The sequence below is a fragment of the Garra rufa genome, chromosome 5 (genome assembly GCF_049309525.1).
Source record: "Garra rufa chromosome 5, GarRuf1.0, whole genome shotgun sequence".
NCBI lineage: Eukaryota > Metazoa > Chordata > Actinopteri > Cypriniformes > Cyprinidae > Garra > Garra rufa.
Genome location: NC_133365.1, coordinates 29,171,737 through 29,192,383, shown reverse-complemented (window position 1 = coordinate 29,192,383; position 20,647 = coordinate 29,171,737). Strand labels below are relative to the sequence as shown.

Genomic DNA, 20,647 nt, shown 5'->3' with positions numbered 1-20,647 from the left:
GGTCGGAAGCTAAAAGTGACACCTGTGCTGGCCAGGAGGATAGTGAGAGAGGTAAAGAAAAAAAAAAGAATCCAAGGATCACCACCAAGGCCATCCTGATGAATCTGGGCTCTGCTGGTGGCAACATCTCAAGGCAGGCAGTCCAACGGACACTGCACACCGCTGGGTTCCACGGACGCAGACCAAGGAGGACACCACTTCTCCAGATAAGGCACACAAAAGCTCGCTTGGCCTTTGCAAATGCTCATCTGGACAAAGAAGAAGACTTCTGGTTTTCTGTTTTATGGTCAGATGAAACAAAAATTTAATTGTTTGGCCACAATGATGTAGCCTTCATTTGACGTAAAAAAGGAGAAAGCTTCAGCCCTAAGAACACCATCCCCACTGTCAAACGTGGTGGCAACCTAATGTTTTGGGGGTGTTTTTCAGCCGGTGGACCAGGGAACCTAATCACAGTAAACAGCACCATGAAAAAGGAGCAATACATCAAAATTCTCAACAACAACATCAGGCAGTCTGCAGGGAAACTTGGCCTTGGGCACCAGTGGACATTTCAGCACGACAACGACCCAAAACACAAAGCAAAAGTGGTGAAGAAATGGTTAGCAGACAAAAAGAGTCCTGACTTAAATCCAATTGAGAATCTGTGGAGGGAGCTAAAGACCAGGGTGATGGCAAGGAGACCCTCCAACCTGAAAGAGTTGGAGCTCATTGCTAAAGATGAACGGGCAAAAATACCAGTGGAGACATGCAAAAAGCTGGTCAGCAATTATAGAAAGTGTTTGATTGTTGTAATAGACAATAAAGGCTTTTCTATTGATTATTGAGAAGGGTATGAATAATTTTTGACATGCCACTTTTTGTTCAAATGTAAATAAAAGATGAATAATATTTTTTTCCACAATAATGCCTCTTGTACATCATCTTATTATCTTCTGGGAGACGTCTGTGTCATTTCTAATAAAAAAAAAAAAACTTGCTGGTTGAATAAAAGTAACTTTAAGTCAGAATTTGCCAGGGGTATGAATAATTTCGGGCTTGACTGTATATACACTAAATAGTATAATCGGTTTGGATAATAAAATGAAGGATTGTCATCTGTAGGGTTAGACACTACATAGAAATCTTTGTCTTTTTAGTGTAGCAGTAATACAAGAACATCAGTGGTAATTATGTTTAATGTGTTGTAAATAGGACAAAGAACAGATGCAAATGAAAGTTTGTTTTTAAATGTCTTCATTAGACGCTTGTTAAAACTTCTGTCCTGCAATTATAGATGCTATTTTTGGGAAAAGGTCATGTTTTGGTGGTATAATGAGAAAAATTAGGCATGCAGTCCTGCTGTGAATGCCTTACTGAAGAATAAATTGTTCATTTTAGGTGAGAAATGTGTTAAATTTTATAAATTGTGGTTAACAGAATTACAAACAGGTTGCTGAGGATTTTACTCCTCTAACAGAGTTAATGGTGGTGAACAGATTTTCTGCAGCTGCATACTTGACCGTTTTTTCAACTTCAGACATTTTATAAGGTAAGATGAGGTAAGATGCCCATTGGGGCAAGATGACACCTACCCCCCTTTCATTTTTCTCTTCATCATAGACAGCGTAAAATCTCATCTCATCTCATCTCAGCTCTTTTGATGAATGCCTTGTCATTTTATCTGAATATCAAGATTTGTGAGATTTAGTCAGTGGAACCTTAAGGTTAATTGATGTAATTTTGAAAAAATAGTCTCCAGAAAATGGTAATCTTTGTCATTTTATTGTGTTATGCATCAGAGTTTTTAATGTATATTTATTAATGAGGGATTTGTGGACACATCAATGTTTTTAGATTTGTGGAGTAAAAGTTACATTTTTTATTTTGAAGTTAAAAGATTTATTAGACTTTTATTTATTACTTTTATTACTTCTATTAGACAATTAGACTTTTGGGGGAAGGGTTGTTATTTAATATTACCATGAATTAGATGTACATTTCAGCAGAGCTGAGTAGTAATTGATTGCATGTAATCTGGATTACATAATCAGATTCCAAAAATTAATTATTTGTAATTAGAATAAAATACATTTTAAAATACCCGTAATCAGACTACAGTTACTTTTTTATGATTACTTTTTTACATGATTACAAATTATTTACACAATAAAAATAAATTATTATTGATTCTTTATATGCATTCAGATAGTCTTCCAGTTTTGCAAATATTCACATAAGGATAAGTCATTAATCAAGTAGCAACTAATAATTTACAACAATCTTTTCATTTTAAGAAGTGTTTCAACACTGCATTAACTACTGATGAACACATTCATATCGTTTGGGAAACCTTGACGTAATATAAGGTTTAATGCACTTCATGTTGTTAATAACAACAAATGGAATATATTTTCCTATTTATATTTTTATGTCAATATGGTACAAGATCATTCTATTTAAATCAATGTGATAAATGAGTTAGGTCAAAAGTAATCTAAAAGTAATCTGATTATATTACCTAAAATGTGTAATGTAATGGATTACGTTACTAACTACAATTTTTGTCATGTAATCTGGAATCAGTAACGGATTACAATTTTTAAGTAATAGACGCTGCATTAGAAACACCCTCGCATTAGCGTTAGTTTTATTTGTGATTTGATGGTAATGTAATACAAAGTATAATGTTTTAAATGCACATACATTTAAAAAAAAATCTAAATATAAAAAACTTTCGAGGATTTAAAATGCTGTTGACCATTGTGACAGTCTTGTAAAAAGGGTCCTTTCATATGCCTGATAATGTAATAGGCTATTTTTACCTTTCAGATCAATATTTTTGACTGTCTGTTTTGTCATTAGTTATTAAATTTAAATTGTCAAAATTTAATTTTAAATAGCAATGTAGAAAATTTAGTATTTTAAATTCATAACATTTTGAAATATATATAATAATTATGAGAATTATATCAAAAGTCATTCTTACATTGTAAAAGTTAAAGACTTCTCACCCCAGATAGGAGGCCAACTTAACCCTTTCAACAAATTATTTAAATATTTATATAATTTATTAATTATTTATATATTTATCTATATTTTCTTTGTATTTTTTGTATTATATTTATATCACAATATTTCATTGTACTTGATTATGGACAACAGTATCCATGAAGAGTGTGCTTTGATATGTGAAGAAAACAGAAATTGAGGTAAATACCACAGTGAGCAATATTTTTCCACATAATTTCCAGTCAAGCTGTAATTTTGTCAAATTATGCAAAGAGAGTGAAAATTGTTTAATTGTGTGTATATATGACACATAAAATGGCAGTTATAAAATTAGCCTTGTGAGCCATTTTATTCCAAGATGCAATTTCTACAGCATGTAATTTGAGACTTTGTAAGTTATGTGATGATGGCATTTTGATGTGATATGATGTTTAAAAGGTTATTTCACTTCCAAAATAAAAAAAATCCTGATCATTTACTCACCCCTATGTCATCAAGATCTTCATGTCTTTCTTTCTTCAGTCGAAAAAAATGAAGGTTTTTGAGGAAAACATTGCAGGATTTTTCTCCATATAGAGCACTTCAATGGTGGTCAACGGGTTGAAGGTCCAAATTGCAGTTTCAACACAGCTTCAAAGGGTTCTACACAATCCCAGCCGAGGAATAAGGGTCTTATCTAGCAAAACAATTGGTCATTTTCTAAAAAAAATATTTAAAGTAATATACTTTTTAATCACAAATACTCATCTTGCAGAAGCTCGACCTCACACATTCCGTAGTCACACGCAGTTAGGTAAAAAATGTAGAGTATGGTCCGTTGGTGCTGCGGTGAATCCAGTGCAAACACGAAGACAGCGACAACATCCACGACAGAACAATCCAAACACTCGAACCAGACAGAGCAAGACAAACCAACACGACGAGGGATCCGGGAAAACTATCAGACGAGGGAGAGAGAATGCTGTGAGTATAAATAGGCAGTGGTGATGAGAGACACCTGTGGCGGGCTGATTGGCAGCTCAGCTGAGCGAGCGTGACAATCACATGACAAACGAACAAATCACAAGACCTGAGAAGACAGCGGATACATGAACCGTGACAGTACCCCTTCCTCTAGGAACGTCTCCTGACGTTCCCAGATTCTGCAACCTGTCGATTGAAATCATCGATAAGAGAGTGATCCAGGATGTCTCTGGCAGGCACCCAACTTCTCTCCTCCGGACCGTAACCTTCCCAGTCCACCAAGTACTGAAATCCTCGTCCCCTCCGCCTAGAGTCCAGAATGCGATTAACCGAATAGGTTGGTTCCCCGTCTACGAGTCGCGGCGGTGGGGGAACCGGAGCTGGCGGATTAATACGTGCAAAAAACACTGGCTTAATTTTGGAGACATGAAAGACGGGATGAATTCTCCTGTATACTGGAGGAAGTTTGAGGCGGACTGCCACCGGACTAATGATTTTGGTGACAGGAAACGGGCCAATAAATTTGGGAGCAAGCTTATTAGAAACGGAGCGGAGCGGAATGTTCTTAGTAGAAAGCCACACTTTAGAACCGACGACGTATACGGGAGGCTTTGACCGGTGGCGATCGGCCTTGGCCTTGGTGCGCGCTCCCACCCGGAGTAGAGCCTCACGGGCTCTAGTCCAGGTGTGATGGCACCTCTGGACGAAGGCGTGAGCAGAGGGGACCGCGACTTCGGATTCCAGACTAGGAAAAATAGGTGGCTGGTAACCTAAGCTACACTGAAACGGAGATAGGCCCGTGGATGATACTGGTAATGAATTGTGGGCATACTCCACCATCGAGAGTTGTTGGCTCCAGGAGGAAGGATTTCTGGAGACCACGCAACGTAACGCCCTTTCCAGATCTTGGTTGGCTCTCTCGGTTTGACCATTGGTTTGTGGATGGAACCCTGAAGATAGACTAACAGTAGCCCCCAGTAATTTACAAAATTCTTGCCAAAATTTGGACACAAACTGGGGTCCCCTGTCGGAGACCACGTCTGTCGGGAGGCCATGTAACCGAAAGACGTGATCCACCACAGTCACCGCTGTTTCCTTGGCTGAGGGTAATTTGGGCAAGGGAATAAAGTGGGCAGCCTTCGAGAACCGGTCCACCACGGTCAAAACTACCGTGTTGCCCTGGGAGGGCGGGAGGGCGGTAACAAAATCTAGCGCAATATGGGACCAGGGTCTCGAAGGTACCGGCAGCGGTTGAAGGAGCCCATCTGGAGGTCTATTAGAAGTCTTACCAATAGCACAAACCGAGCAAGCCAAAACAAAACTGCGAACGTCACGAGCCATAAGGGGCCACCAAAATCGTTGCTTGACCAAATGTAAGGTTCGATTGACTCCTGGATGACATGCTACATTAGAACAATGTCCCCACTGAATAACCTCGGACCGTAATTCCTCTGGCACAAATAACCGATTCGGTGGGCAAGCGGGCGGAGGCGTTACCCCTTCTAAGGCTGTTTTTACCTTCGATTCGACCTCCCATGTGAGAGTTGAAACGATAAGCGTCTCAGGAAAAATACTCTCGGGAGTGGACGGGCGATCGGAATGGTCAAAAATACGCGACAAAGAATCGGGTTTAACATTTTTGGAACCCGGGCGGTACGAGAGAGTAAAATCAAAACGTCCGAAAAACAGAGCCCACCGAGCCTGCCTAGAGTTCAATCTTTTAGCCGTTCTAATGTATTCGAGGTTTTTGTGATCGGTCCATACAATGAAAGGTACCCCCGACCCCTCAAGCCAATGACGCCATTCTTCTAATGCCAACTTGACTGCCAACAACTCTCGATTACCAATATCATAATTCGATTCTGCAGGGGATAAACGATGAGAGTAAAACGCGCAAGGATGCATTTTGTCGTCTGTGGTTGAGCGCTGGGACAGGACCGCGCCAACCCCCACCTCTGATGCGTCAACCTCCACCACAAACTGACGTGATGGATCAGGGGTAATTAAGATGGGAGCCGAAACGAAGCGGCCTTTCAGTTTGGCAAACGCAGCATCAGCTGCGTCTGACCACCTGAACGTCGTCTTGGAAGAGGTTAAGGCAGTCAGAGGTGCGGCTAGCTGGCTGTAATTACGAACAAAGCGTCGGTAAAAATTGGCGAACCCAAGAAACCTTTGCAGGGCCTTGCGGGAATCCGGGGTTGGCCAATCTACCACAGCCTTTACCTTCTCTGGATCCACGCGCACCCCCTCAGGCGACAAGATGTACCCTAGAAAAGGAACAGACTGTGCATGAAAAACGCATTTCTCCGCCTTGACAAAAAGCCCATTCTCTAACAGCCTCTGAAGCACTCGTCGTACCTGCTGCACATGTTCCTGGAGAGACGAAGAAAAAATCAATATGTCATCCAGGTAGACATATATGAACTGATCGACCATGTCTCGCAGTACGTCATTGACGAGTGCTTGAAAGACCCCTGGGGAGTTGGACAAGCCGAAGGGCATGACCAAGTATTCAAAGTGCCCCCTGGGGGTATTAAAGGCGGTCTTCCATTCATCTCCCCTCCTGATGCGGACCAAATGATACGCGTTTCTTAAATCCAATTTAGTGAAGACCGACGCTCCCTGCAACCTCTCGAAGGCTGAAGATATCAATGGCAAAGGGTAGGTGTTCTTAACCGTGATATTATTCAGCCCTCGGTAATCAATGCAAGGTCGCAGAGATCCGTCTTTCTTCCCCACAAAAAAGAATCCCGCCCCCGCTGGTGAAGAGGAGGGTCGAATGAACCCGGCTGCTAGAGAATCAGAAATATATTTCTCCATAGCCTCCCTCTCCGGAACCGAGAGTGAATAAAGTTTGCCCTTGGGCGGAGACGTACCTGGCAATAACTCTATAGCACAGTCATAGGGACGATGAGGAGGGAGAGAAGCAGCCCGAGACTTACTGAACACTTCCTTCAGGTCGAGATACTGAGAAGGCACGTTACACAGATCCACCGCCTTCTCCTGAAACGTAGAAACAGAGACAGACGGACAAGCAGAGACAAGACAAGACTCATGACATTTAACGCTCCACTCAGACACAGACTGGAGCTGCCAATCAACTTTGGGGTTATGTTTTATGAGCCACGGGTGTCCAAGAACAACGGGTGCATGAGGGGAGTCCAGGATGAAAAAGGGGATACTCTCACTGTGATTGCCAGACACAGTGAGAGTGATGGGTTCTGTAATGAAGGTGATCCGGGGAAGGAGCTGACCGTTGAGGGCGTGGACTGCGATGCTGTTGGTGAGGGGACGGAGGGGAACATGATTAACACGAGCAAATGAAGAGTCCATAAAATTACCTTCGGCCCCGGAGTCCAACAGTGCAGTGCAGATGTGATCCTGTGTGTGCCATCTTAACCTTACCGGAAGGAGCGTGGAGGTCGAGGTGGATGAGGTCTTCTCAGCAGAGATCCCACCCGACAGTAGCCTCAGATTTACTGCCGGGCTGGGCCTTTTACCGGGCAGTTGAAAGCGAAATGTCCTGCCGCGCCACAGTACAGACAAAGGCCCTGGGACCTCCGCCTCTCCTTCTCCTCCCGGGAAAGCCGAGCTCTACCCACCTGCATGGGCTCGGGTTCGTCGGTGTGGCTGATCGGTTCTCTGCCGCTGGCTCGAGTTGACATTCCCTCCCCAGGGGGGAGCCGAGCGGAAAATCCCCGTCGCTCGGCTCGGGAGAGTCGAGAGTCTACCCGCAGTGCAAGATCGATAAGTCCATTAAGGTTGGCGGGTAGATCCAGGGCGTAGATCTCCTTTTGAACTCGATCAGCCAACCCATGCAGGAACATATCCCACTGCGCTTCCTCGTTCCAATTACACTCCGCCGCCAGGGTGCGAAACTGAATGGAATAATCTGAGACGGAACTCCCCCCCTGTCGGAGATCCGCCAACATCCGCGCGGCCTCCCTTCCTGAAACCGCGCGGTCAAACACCCTTTTCATTTCGGCGGCGAGTGTGGCGAACGAGGCACAACAAGGGTCTTGATTCTCCCACACCGCCGAGCCCCAAAGTGCCGCCCTCCCCGTCAATAGGGTGAGCACGAACGCCACCTTGCCCTCCTCACTACAAAATGTGCGCGGCTGTAAGGTGAAATGCATAGAGCATTTAGTGAGGAAGGCTCGGCATTGGTTCGGCTCACCACTATAGACCTCTGGCGGGGGAAGGCGGGGCTCTGGCTGGGTAGCGAGAGCAGATGTTCCGACTGCTGCGAGAGGGGCGGGCGGCGTGGGTGGTGTGGCGAGCGCAGCGGGAAGTTGCAATTGACGCATACGCTGGGTGAGCTCAGACACCTGTGTCACAAGAGCTCTGATGGCCTGACCGGAATCCTCAGAGCCCTTCTCCTGTTTCTCCAGCCGAGAGATACAATCCCGCATGTAATCCTCCAGGGTGGGCGGGGTGGTGCCTGCTGCTTCCATTAGTGGTCTGATAGTTCTGTGACGTGCGGATAAAGATGAGGAAGCAAATGCAGGATGAAGTGAATGACAGTTTATTGATATGAAATACAAACAGAGTGATGATGGTGCGATCTCTCAGCTGGGTGACACAGGGGTTAGATGGCTGGTGATGGTGGTGAGAGAGTCCGTTGGTGCTGCGGTGAATCCAGTGCAAACACGAAGACAGCGACAACATCCACGACAGAACAATCCAAACACTCGAACCAGACAGAGCAAGACGAACCAACACGACGAGGGATCCGGGAAAACTATCAGACGAGGGAGAGAGAATGCTGTGAGTATAAATAGGCAGTGGTGATGAGAGACACCTGTGGCGGGCTGATTGGCAGCTCAGCTGAGCGAGCGTGACAATCACATGACAAACGAACAAATCACAAGACCTGAGAAGACAGCGGATACATGAACCGTGACAATTTGTGATTAAAAAGTATATTACTTTTAATATTTTTTTGGGAAAATTACCAATTGTTTCGCTAGATAAGACCCTTATTCCTCGGATGGGGTCGTGTGGAGCCCTTTGAAGCTGCATTGAAACTACAGTTTGGACCTTCAGCCTGTTGGCCACCAATGAAGTCCACTATACAGAGAAAAATCCTGCGATGTTTTCCTCAAAAACTCTTTAATTATTAGAGCTAGTACTTTTTAACCACAAATGCTCGTTTTGCACTAGCTCTGCGATGTGCATCTGCAACCTTACTCTTTAAGTAATGATGTTGGAAAAGTCACGCGCAGTAAAATGTAGAGTATGGCAAAAAACTTAAAAATCTCATTTTCTCCTCTAACTCCAAAATCGACAGACATCGTTGTTTTACCTTTTTTGGTAAAGGCCGCTTAACTTTCTTTGCACGTTCGCTTTGTAAACACTGGGTCGGTACTTCCGCCTATATCACATGTGCGTGATTACGGAATGTGTGAGGTCGAGCTTCTGAAAGATGAGTATTTGTGATTAAAAAGTATATTACTTTTAATATTTTTTTGGGAAAATTACCAATTGTTTCGCTAGATAAGACCCTTATTCCTCGGATGGGATCGTGTAGAGCCCTTTGAAGCTGCATTCAAACTGCAATTTGGACCTTCAACCTGTTGGCCACCATTGAGGTTCACTATATAGAGAAAAATCCTGCAATGTTTTCCTCAAAACCCCTTTCATTATTAGAGCTTTTGACTTGCCATGTCGTTAAGTGTGAGTTTGGTTCACAAATAGAAAAGAATCACTTATTTGAGAGAATGTGTGCACACTTCCTATGCTAGTAAAAAATACACAGGCCTATATTAAAATTCTTCCAAGCATTAACCCAGTGGGACATGCGACATGAATATAATAGGCTAATCTCCCTGTAGGAGGGTGTTACAGGTGTGTGTGCGGGTAAAGGTTAATGCGTGGTAATTTTAATCAGTTTCGAGGGTGCCTTGCAAACTTCAAGGAACTACAATTTAAACAGACTGCAGCAGCTTCTGTGGGCCGTTGTTTCAATTCCTGCCCCTGATTTGTTTAATAAATCTGACACATGGCTCCTCAAGACAATCTCACGCTCAAACACTCCACTGAGCTCCACATCACACTGCAGAGCACGGATCGGTCCAGCCTGTCTCTCCTCATGGGCTCGGGAGAGCTGCCAGCACAAGACAGCAGGAGTCCGCGAGAACTTTTTCAATAGTGGACGCTGCAGTGAGTCAGATTAATACACACTTGCTCCTGCTGTCCCACGGCTCCTCCAGTCAGAGTGTGTCTTATTGTCTTTGCCCTGTTAACTTTTAATTAAAAACCAGCTTGTAATTTAAGTCCTTAAAGGGTTCTCTATAGTCCCTGTGTATTGAAAGCAGATGTGGATTTATCACAGCGTGTGACATGAATCATTGAAGTGCAGGCTATATGTGTGCTTGAGGGTTTCGAGAGATGGATGGAGTAACTTCATGAATATCAAGGGATTTTTTAAAGTTTGTAGGAAGTCCTCAAGTTCACGCTGACAGTGATGTGTGTGTGTAATTGATGGGGGTTGTAGGTGTTAGTGCAGATATAAGCATGTTGATGTGGGATGGTATGAGTGTTGACAGGGTGAGAAATGATTCGTGGGCTTGAGGGAAAGATGTGTGTTTCTGCAAGCTAGGTCAATATATCAGTATACTGCTTTAATTCCAAATTTTATATGAATGTTTTTTATATGAATTTTTTATGTTCTAGTAAGATGTCTCTTACACTGTTACACACTGTAAAAAAACACATTTGGTTGAGTAAACTTAAAATAATTTGTTACCCTGCTTCCTTAAAATTAAAACTCCTTAAAGTTCAGTCAGCTCATATAAATTTAGTCAACTTGAATTATTAAGTTGTACTAAGAGACAACTTAGATGTTTTATATAACTTAGGTTTGTTAAACTTAAAAGCTGGGTAAGTTACCTGGCTGCCTTAAAATTTTAAGTTGAATCAATTCAAATATCTAAGTTGTCACTTAGTACAACTAAACTTTTTTGATTTGACTGAACTTAAAATTATAAGGCAGCCAGGTAACAAATTATTTTAAGTTGATTCAACAAATTGTTTTTTACAGTGAAGTAAAAACAGTAATATTGTGCAATATTATTACACTATAAAATAATGGTTTTCTATTTCAATATATTTTAAAATGTAATGCATTCCTGTGATGCAAAGCTGAATTTTCAGCATCATTATTCCAGTCTTCAGTGTCACATGATCCTTCAAAAATCGTTCTAATAAGATGATTCAGTGCTGAAGAAACATTTGTTATTATGTTGAAAACAGTTGACATTGGAAAATGTGATATTGGTTAGGGAACAGTTAGATGGCATGAGTGTGTAAATACATAACAATCAATAATGGAGTGTCTTTAAAAACCTTCTTTTGTACAAACTGTTTCTTTAAAACTACATTTCGTGACACAAAAAAAGTATTATTTATAAAATTATACACTCGCTGTGAGAAACACTGTTTTTGTGTCATAGAATGTAGTTTTAAGAAAGTAGTTTGGACAAAAGAGGGTTTTTAAAGACACTCCATTGTCGTTTCTTATGTATTTACCCACTTGTCCCATCTAACTGTTGTATAAATGCAATGCAGCCTTGTGCATATGGCTGAATCAGATGTGATACAGCCACATTGCACTGCCACTACTTGTGTGATATTGCTCAAATATACATATATACAGTTGAAGTCAAAAGTTTACATACACCTTGCAGAATCTGCAAAATGTTAATTTTACCAAAATAAAATCATACAAATGCATGTTATTTATTTTTATTTAGTACCAATCTGAATAAGATATTTCACATAAAAGACGTTTACATATAGTCCACAATAGAAAATAATAGTTGAATTTATAAAAAATGACCCTGTTTAAAAGTTTACATACGCTTGTTTTTTTGTTTAGTGATAGTTGTTTGTCCCTTGTTTGTCCTGAACATAAAAACTGCCTGCTGTTCGTCAGAAAAATCCTTCAGATCCCACAAATTCTTGTGCATTTGAACTCTTTCCAACAATGACTGTATGATTTTGAGATCCATCTTTTCACACTGAGGACAATTGAGGGACTCATGTGCAACTACTACAGAAGGTTCAAATGCTCACTGATGCTTCAGGAGGAAACACAATGCATTAAGAGCCGGGTTCATTCTGTTAAAATGTTTACACCCCTGGCTCTTACTGCATTGTTTTTCTTTCTGAAGCATCAGTGAGTGTTTGAACCTTCTATAATAGTTGCATATGAGTCCCTCAGTTGTCCTCAGTGTGAAAAGATGGATCTAAAAATCGTACAGTCACTGTTGGAACGGGTTCAAATACACAAAAATGCTGAAAACCAAAGAATTTGTGGGACCTGAAGGATTTTTCTAAAAGAACAGAGGGCAGTTAAACTGTTTAGGACAAACAAGGGACTCATGAACAACTATCATTTAAAAAAAAAAAACAGCTGTGGATCATTCAGGTAACAACACAGTTTTAAGAATCAAGCGTATGTAAACTTTTGAACGGGGTCGTTTTTTTTTTATAAATTCAACTATTATTTTCTCTTGTGGACTATATATAAACATTTTTTAAGTGAAATATCTTATTCAGGTCAGTACTAAATAAAAATAACATGCATTTTGTATAATCCCTCTTATTTTGGTAAAATAATTAACATTTTGCAGAATTTGCAAGGTGTATGTAAACTTTTGACTTGGCTAAATTGATTTATTCTAAATGCAAAAGTCTTGATAAATAAAAGAATTAATTTCGTTATATATATTTCATTTTTATAGTTAGTGTTAACCTTTATCAAATGAGGTGTGTGCTGGATTATGGATCAGTTACTTCAGTCTAACTGCTGCACTGTACTTTTTTTTTTAGTTTAACCTGATTTTTTCCTCAGGCGGTAAAATTGCTGCAGTAATCGGTGTCCTGGTGTGTGTGAGTGTGTGTGGATTCAGTCTCAGTGGAGACTCGGTAGAGGTTTACTTCATTGCAGACAGCTAAAGATGAAATTCCCGGGGTAGAGACTGAGCACAGTCAGATGTGTATGATGGATAGACAGAGCAGATAAGGATATGCCCCCCTCTCAACGTTTCATTACTTCAGGCCAAAATAATAATTCTGTCATTTTCAGTCTAGGCCTGCCCTTTTGTCTTTCCAATCCCACACAATAATCTTCTTCAGGCAACACAAATTTAGAATTTTTACACTGCCTTTTCTATGTAACCAGTTACCACAGCTGTTCACGCAACAACAACAAACACTCTGATATTTGCCGTCCTGCAGCTTTATGACATTTGACAGAGATTTCCAATGATCTTTGGAAATTCAGTGCTCAGAAAAAGCTGTGTAACTGAATATTACGCTTTCATTCGAAAGGGAAAAATCAGTGCCAGTTAATTTAATCAGATTTGATCAGATTGTATGACATTTAGCAGCTGCATCCTTTGATGTCTGAACCAGCAGTGGAGACCATAGAAATTATGATCTCAACATGCCCTCTAGTGGCCATCATAATGAAAAGCACATGATCACAATTAAAAGATTAGCTGTACTCCAGTGATTAGTACTGAAGCCGAATTTCTGTGTCAAGAAGAAAGGTAAAACATTTTAATGACTTTAGCTCTTAGTCCTCCATTTTAATGGGTTTAACATTTGGAGAAAGCCTAAGGGAGCTCATAATGTCTATGTCTAGCGATGTATAATGGTGGTGGATTGTTCAGGGTATGAAGAGTGAATCCGAGACAAGAATTAAGAAATTAACACGAAAGGGAAAGGAAAAACTTGCGTGTTACAGTTAGTGTGTGAAGCAAGTAGGCTAAATCTATCTGTTAGCATTCACATTCACATTCATCTGTTACTCTGCTGGTGCAGGCACCACAAAGAGGCTTTTTGTAGTCAGATGGTGTAGTTACTGCCTCAGAGAATTGTAATCTAACCTCCATGATCAAACACACAGTCACATTCTGCTTCTCTGATACATAACTAATAGATTTAGCTGTATATAACAACAAGAACATCACACAATCCATAGTTCACAATATATCAAGCATCAAATAAAAACCTCACAAGACACAATAAATAACCTCTTCCTGTCAGTCCCAACACAAATTAACTCTCTCAGACTATTCGTTGTTCCTCAGACATAAACACAAACTCACTAGCAGAATTGATTTGTGTTGTATGCGGGTTTGTATTTAATTTCCCTTGAGCCTCAGAGGAGCTGCTCCATACCTTAACTTTTACATTGTGAATTTATGGTTGGAAACAAATGCTCTATACCATAAACGAACACACATGGAGTAAGAGGATTTTACTGCATACTGCACTTTTCGAATCCCCTGAGCGATCGTAGCTCACAGTTCTCTCAGGATTGATTGACTGATTGATTGGGAACATTGGGAACAGCCGGTCTCTGTCACTATACAGCCAGATAATCTACAAAGACAGACATCAGCAAAGACTATGAGATTATATGTGAAATTGGAATTGGAAAAGTACAAGCCTTAAAGCTGACACACATATTCCTCTTACTACCTACTCTAAATGAGATATGAAGCGATTTAGCTGCAGGGTTTAATTGCTTTATAGATGATCAGTCAATTATACTTTCTTTGAGTTTTTTTTTTTCATTTGCACATTTCTCTTTGTTAGCCGTAATGTCATTTATAAATCAGTAAGTGTGAGCAAGTGTTTTTTTTTTTTGTATCATTAAAATGGTATGTTTAAAATTCTTAGGAAGGTGCTCAAGCACTTGCCCTTTTAGCCTATGAATAGATAAGTGTCTTTTTTTTCAAAACTTTTTTTTATTTTATATTTTACTTTTTATTTTAATTTGGCCCATGACAATAATTCTCAATTAAGTGTGTGGCCAAAAACAGCATTTAAGTCCTAAATAAGTCCTCTTTAATGAATTTCAGAGACACCATGCATGCAAATCGAATATCCACGCCTTCCTGACCTGCCTTCATTGATGGTGACAGCTAGGTAACTATTGTGTTTACCCTAAACATCGGCACTGTTTGTCACTGAGGTGAAATTAAACCACTAATAATAAAATATCTTAATACAACTAGCTTAACAACAAGCAAGCTAGTCTGGCGTTGGTGTAAGTAGTAGTGTCATGCAAGGTTGGACTTGGAAATACCTCCAAAAATAATAAAAATGCCCCCTAAAATTCACAATATGAATTGCTCTTATATGAGCTTTTGTTTACAACATTGTTAAAGAAATTTCACACAAGAAAAAGTGCTGTTTTCCAGAATATCAGCACAATTGACTGTTTTTGCTCTATTGTGCCATTGAAAACATTCCGAACAGAATAGTTGCATCTCCAAGCACCACGTGACATTCCCTTCTTAAAGGGATAGTTCACCCAAAAATGAAAATTTTATTTGTGCAAATAACTGAACAGTATATCATTTATATCATTATTTACCTCTGATCCATCGCAACGTTCTACTTTCCTGAGCGCGTTTACCCAGCCGGCGCGTGGCGCGTCAACGTGGTCTACCATAGTAGATACATTAATCGGTCTGGCAACCGATTAAAAACTAAAAGATTACGTTTTCTTGTGCAAACTCATCTGGGAGTGTTGACTTTTCACCAACTACATTGCCAGAGCACGCTGACACGTCACGTGAACGTGCTCCATACTGATGAACGTTCCGGTGGATCAAATGTAAATAATAATATAAATACTGTTCAGTTTTTTGTACAGACCGATCGTTATGTGTCTTAAGACCTCAATGTATCATCACAAGCCACAGGGTTTAATTTGGTTTTGTCTGTGTATGTATTTTTTACTCTTAAAGATTTGGTAACCATTGACTGCAATTATATGACTGACAGACTGCAACGGTTTGAGTAAAAAAACTTTGTTTGTGTTCTACTGAAGAAACAAAGTCACCTACATCTTGGATGCCCTGGGGGTAAGCAGATAAACATCAAAGTTTCATTTTTGGTGAACTATCCCTTAAAATGAATCTGCATTATTAAACTAATCAAGTGAATGATTCAGTGATTCATTCATAAAGACAGTGGTTGTGCTTCGTCATGAATAAATCAGCGATATGAACAAATTGGTTGAATGAATGATTCTGTGATTCAATTTTTTAAAATGTGCCAGCACCTACTGTCAGTTTTTATTGAATTGTTATTTATAATACCATCACTCCATTTTTCTAACATGTCCTATTCCAACATTTCAATTCATATTTAAAAAAATGAATATTTAAAGCAGTAATCTCATAGTAAAATGTGCATGGCCCTGTGATTTCCTCCAACATGTGATCTTCTGACCATGACATAAAGGTACTGTGTAATGCTCCTGACATAATATGTTCCTTCAGACACCAGACTTCTCTTAGGTGAGAAGTTTTGAGAGATAGATGCTGTTTCTGTTTATTCATTTCCGAAAATTTGTTAATAGATTGCAAGCTCTGCTTAAGTCATCTTGCTAGCACGGTCCTGTAGGTAAGACTTTGTCTGCGTCCGGAATCGTTTGGTGCTTTTGCACTCGTTTGGAATTTTTGCACTCCCACACTGCACTGCAATAAGAAGTGTACAACTGATGTAGGCCTACACTCAGTGGTTAAAGAATACCCATAATCCACTTCAAGGTTCATGCCAAATGAATTCCCCAATCTCTCCAGAATATGGCACCTGGAACTGAATCCGTCCATCCATCCATTTTCTAAACCGCTTGTTCAATGCAGGTACCATGTAATATCACTTAGGTATACATTTTTTTGTAATTGATTATTAAATAGTTTAATTAATGTTTATACATGCTAGTTTTTAAGTACCACTTTTGATACTTCAAAAAAAAAATATATATTTGTACATCATGGTAAATCGAATATGTAGCCTACTTAGTTTTGTGAAAACACCTTTCTGATTTGTAAAAAAAAAAAAAAAAAAATCCGGATTTGTCGAATTTTTTCTAAACCTTTCCCATGTTAGCTCTCGACCATGCTGGCAAAAAGTCTTCACAAGAATTTTGATCTAGCAAATACTGTATTTGTTTATTTTATTAATTTTTATTAATGTATGACTATACTAAATGTTGTTATTTTATAATTTATAATAACTTTTCTTATTTCTCATTGATTTATTAGCCTATACTTAGCTGGTCCAGGACATCCTGCTCCAGCTGTTAACTACACAAACCGTGGAGGGCGCCTTTTTGCAGAAATCTTCTTTAATGAAACGTTATAAATAATCAAAAACTTATTTGTTAAAAATAATGACGTTCATCTTTTAACGTTCGTTCAGCATTTTAAATTAGTTCAAATATAATTATTATCAAGTGAGCACAGGCACAGTCACGTGACCAAAATGACTAGAGGAGGGAAAAGTTCTTGTTCGCAGAACAGAAAATAACAAACGGATACAACGCATTAAAATTAGGACAGCAATGTCCAGGTGAACAAACAGAGATAGAAAGCTCTAAATCTTTTAATTAATCAATAAACATGTAACGCTGTTGCCTGAGAGGGCAAAGTGATTCAAGCTAATATCAGTTCATTTCCGAGTAACGTTATCTCTATTTCTCAAAAAATAAAAAAGTCGCGTTGTGTCTGTGAATGACCTTACGTTTGACATCTGAGGAGATTGTTAACAAACTAGTAGTCACCTTTCGCCTGAAATCGCCGTTTTGAATTCAAAATAGGTCATTGTGTGATTCATGATTTTTTAAAAACTCATTTGGTTTAATTATATCACTACAAAACATTGTGGGACTTTGACAAAAAATGATTTTTAAATGTTAAAATAGTGATTTCGTAATGTTTAAATATAGTAAAAAAAAGAAAAGAAAAAAAAATCGTCAATTTAAATATGACACATTTTCCCTTAACTGTCACCATGAATAAAAATGAAAGAATGCAGATCTTCTTTGAATTTTACATACAGTGTCCCCATTTTATATAAAATATACAGAAATATGAATGATTTTTCAGATGAATAAAAAATAACACAAACAAGTCAACAGTCATCAGGGTGTTAAAGGGGGTGTTTTACAACACACAAAATGGGGAGAGGGTCGAATCTTTGTCACTTTTAATGTTCATGCAATCAAGCATGATATTAGAAACAACCGAATGTGTGAGTAAATTACCTCAACCAGATATAATTGAATAATTACAGAGGGCAAGTTTTTGACTTGCAGAAAGTTTTGTGTGAGAGCTAGTGTTAGGGAATATAATATACAGCACTAATTTTGCATATCCCTAAGCAAATGTGCATTTGCGCCATGGTGTACATTTCAACACACTTTTTAAAAAGTTTGAATAAATAAGTAAAAAAAAAAAAAAGCAATAAAGAAGCAGTGCAGGTCAGTCTGCCTGAAGCTGCACTCATTCTTTCTGACTCAAGTTCTTTTTACCAAATCAATTTGTCTGCAGCATCTCACTGCTAGCCCTAATCTTATGTAACCTGCTGGTAATGTTTTTAAATATTTAGGTTGAACTCATCCAGGACCTCTTTAGGACATCAGCAGGATCAGCATCAGTGGAGTAAACAACATTGATGATGAGACTTCTTGTTCTGTACATGCATCTAAATTGACATATCTCCATAATGAATGGTTTTAAGGTAAGCAGTACAATTGGTTTATTTCAAGTCCAGGTTCTTTTTACTGCACAGTTGTGTGTTCTCAGAGTCGTCTTCAGTGACATCAAAAAAACTTTGAACTCATTCCTTCGTTTGAATCTAAAAGCTTTGATTCGTGTTTCTTCTTGTAATAGAAGGATGTGAATGTTCTCTGTACTGTTCCCAGTGAGTAAACTGCAGCACATAGAAACAATGTGTCTTAATGCATGAGATCATTTTGTAAGATTGATTTTCATCTGAAATTCTCTTTGTGAAGAACTCGTCGATCTGTTTGTTACTGAATCCTTGCTCAGTAGTAAACAAACCTACATATTTGGGACGAATTTGATTGGCTGTTAATGTTTGGGAGGTTTTCCAGAGGAAAGCTGATAGAAGCATATTCCCTTTGACCAGACTTGTAAACACATCTAGAAAGGATCTTTCCTTAGCACTAGTGTCTGCTTTCCAAGGCAGTCAGCTTCCATCAGTTTCATCAAATATAAACACAAGCTTATGTAACTTTGTTGTTTGGGTTCTTCCAGTTCTAAAAAAATAATCATATAAATATGATGTAGTGTAAATTTTACTCTATAGTATCACATAATGATCTGTTTTCTGCAGACACCATCTCTATCAAGCCGAGCTAGTAAAAATGGACAGGCTCTGTCAGGGGCGCCGCTAAGGATCTGCTTTTGTGTGGTAGGGGGGCCCAACCTCATATTTTGTCATAGGGCCCAAAATTGCGAGCGGCGCCCCTGGGCTCTGTACTGATTCTTATAAAACTGCAGAATTTTTTTAGACGTTCTTCCTTAGAGCCTTCTGGAGCACAGTCTGGTGAGGAAGTTAGTTATGATTATACAGACACACTGGGCTTTGTGTGCAGCTCCACCTCCAGGTTTAATGGGCCCCATGATGCAGCACCACCTTAGGGCTCTGTGGGTCCTTAGCTACAGTGGCACATCTGGGCTCAGTAGGCCCAATGGTGCAACTTTACCTCTGGGCATTGTAGGTTTTATAGTGCCTTTTCCACCTCTGGGCTCTGTAGGCCCCATGGTGTAGTTCTACCCTCTGAGTTCAATGGCTCCTGTGGTGCAGCTTTGCCTTGGGTTCAGTGAGTCCTGATGTGCAGCTCCACCTCTGGGCTTTATTGTGCAGCTCCACCTCTGGGCTCAGTGAGCCCTGGCCAATTTAAAATGTAGGGTAAGATTTTCCATGAAAAACGACCCAAATTTCAGTCTGTTCTGCACACAGTTTATGGCTCCAGAAGATTATAAGTTCATGTTTGTACTGTTTGACAGCGGTGGTCACTGTGAACTCTTGTTGTGTGGCAAAGAACTGGATAAAAGAAATCAGAAATATCAGAAAAATCAGATGACATCTAAAACATAATTAAAGCTGATTTTCTTTCTTTCTTTCTTTCTTTCTTTCTTTCTTTACTTTTCTTTTCTTTACTTTGAACATGTACACTACCAGTCAAAAGTTTTTAACGGTAAGATTTTTAATGTTTGACATCTGTGGTCACTGTGAACTCTTGTTGTGTGGCTTAAAAAAAGATCAGTGTTGTTCTGTAAATATCAGAAAAATCAGATGACAGCTAAAAAAATAATTAAAGCTGATTTTCTTTCTTTCTTTCTTTCTTTCTTTCTTTCTTTCTTTCTTTCTTTCTTTCTTTCTTTCTTTCTTTCTTTCTTTCTTTACTTTGAACATGTACACTACCAGTCAAAAGTTTTTTAATGTTTTTTAAAGAATTATCTTCTGCTTACCAAGCCTGCATTTATTTGATCCAAAATACAGTATTTTTTACTGTTTAAAATAAACTGCTTTTTATTTGCATATATTTGAAAATGTAATTTATCCCTGTCATCAAAGGTAAATTTTCAGCATCATCCATTATTATTTATTATTATTTTTTTATTATTATTATTATTATCAATATTCAAAACAGTTGAAGGCATTATTTGATGAATAGACATATCTAAAGATCAGCATTTATCTGAAATAGAAATCTTTTGTAACGTTATACACTATAGTAGTCAACATTTGAAGTGGATCAAAAAATTTTAGCAAAGTTTTCCTAATACAATAACGGGTATTGTTTTTTGTTTTTAGGACAACTTTGATGAAAGGTTTGAAATCCTCTTCA

The 20,647-nt window shown here is 39.2% G+C and overlaps 1 protein-coding gene across 1 annotated transcript in view; it reads right to left on the bottom strand.

Annotated features, from left to right (window-relative positions):
* Positions 1 to 3,961: 3,961 nt before the first annotated feature.
* LOC141334817 (uncharacterized) overlaps positions 3,962 to 20,647 on the bottom strand; it is a 52,205-nt gene continuing 35,519 nt past the window's right edge. The window contains exons 4-10 of the mRNA XM_073840042.1: positions 14,236 to 14,349; positions 9,954 to 10,060; positions 8,501 to 8,695; positions 8,132 to 8,424; positions 7,686 to 7,903; positions 7,360 to 7,392; positions 3,962 to 6,921 (exon numbers count right to left, since the gene is read on the bottom strand). Coding sequence (XP_073696143.1) covers positions 4,105 to 6,921; positions 7,360 to 7,392; positions 7,686 to 7,903; positions 8,132 to 8,424; positions 8,501 to 8,695; positions 9,954 to 10,060; positions 14,236 to 14,349 — 3,777 coding nt within the window. The 3' untranslated portion in view covers positions 3,962 to 4,104. The remainder of the gene's footprint in view (positions 6,922 to 7,359; positions 7,393 to 7,685; positions 7,904 to 8,131; positions 8,425 to 8,500; positions 8,696 to 9,953; positions 10,061 to 14,235; positions 14,350 to 20,647) is intronic.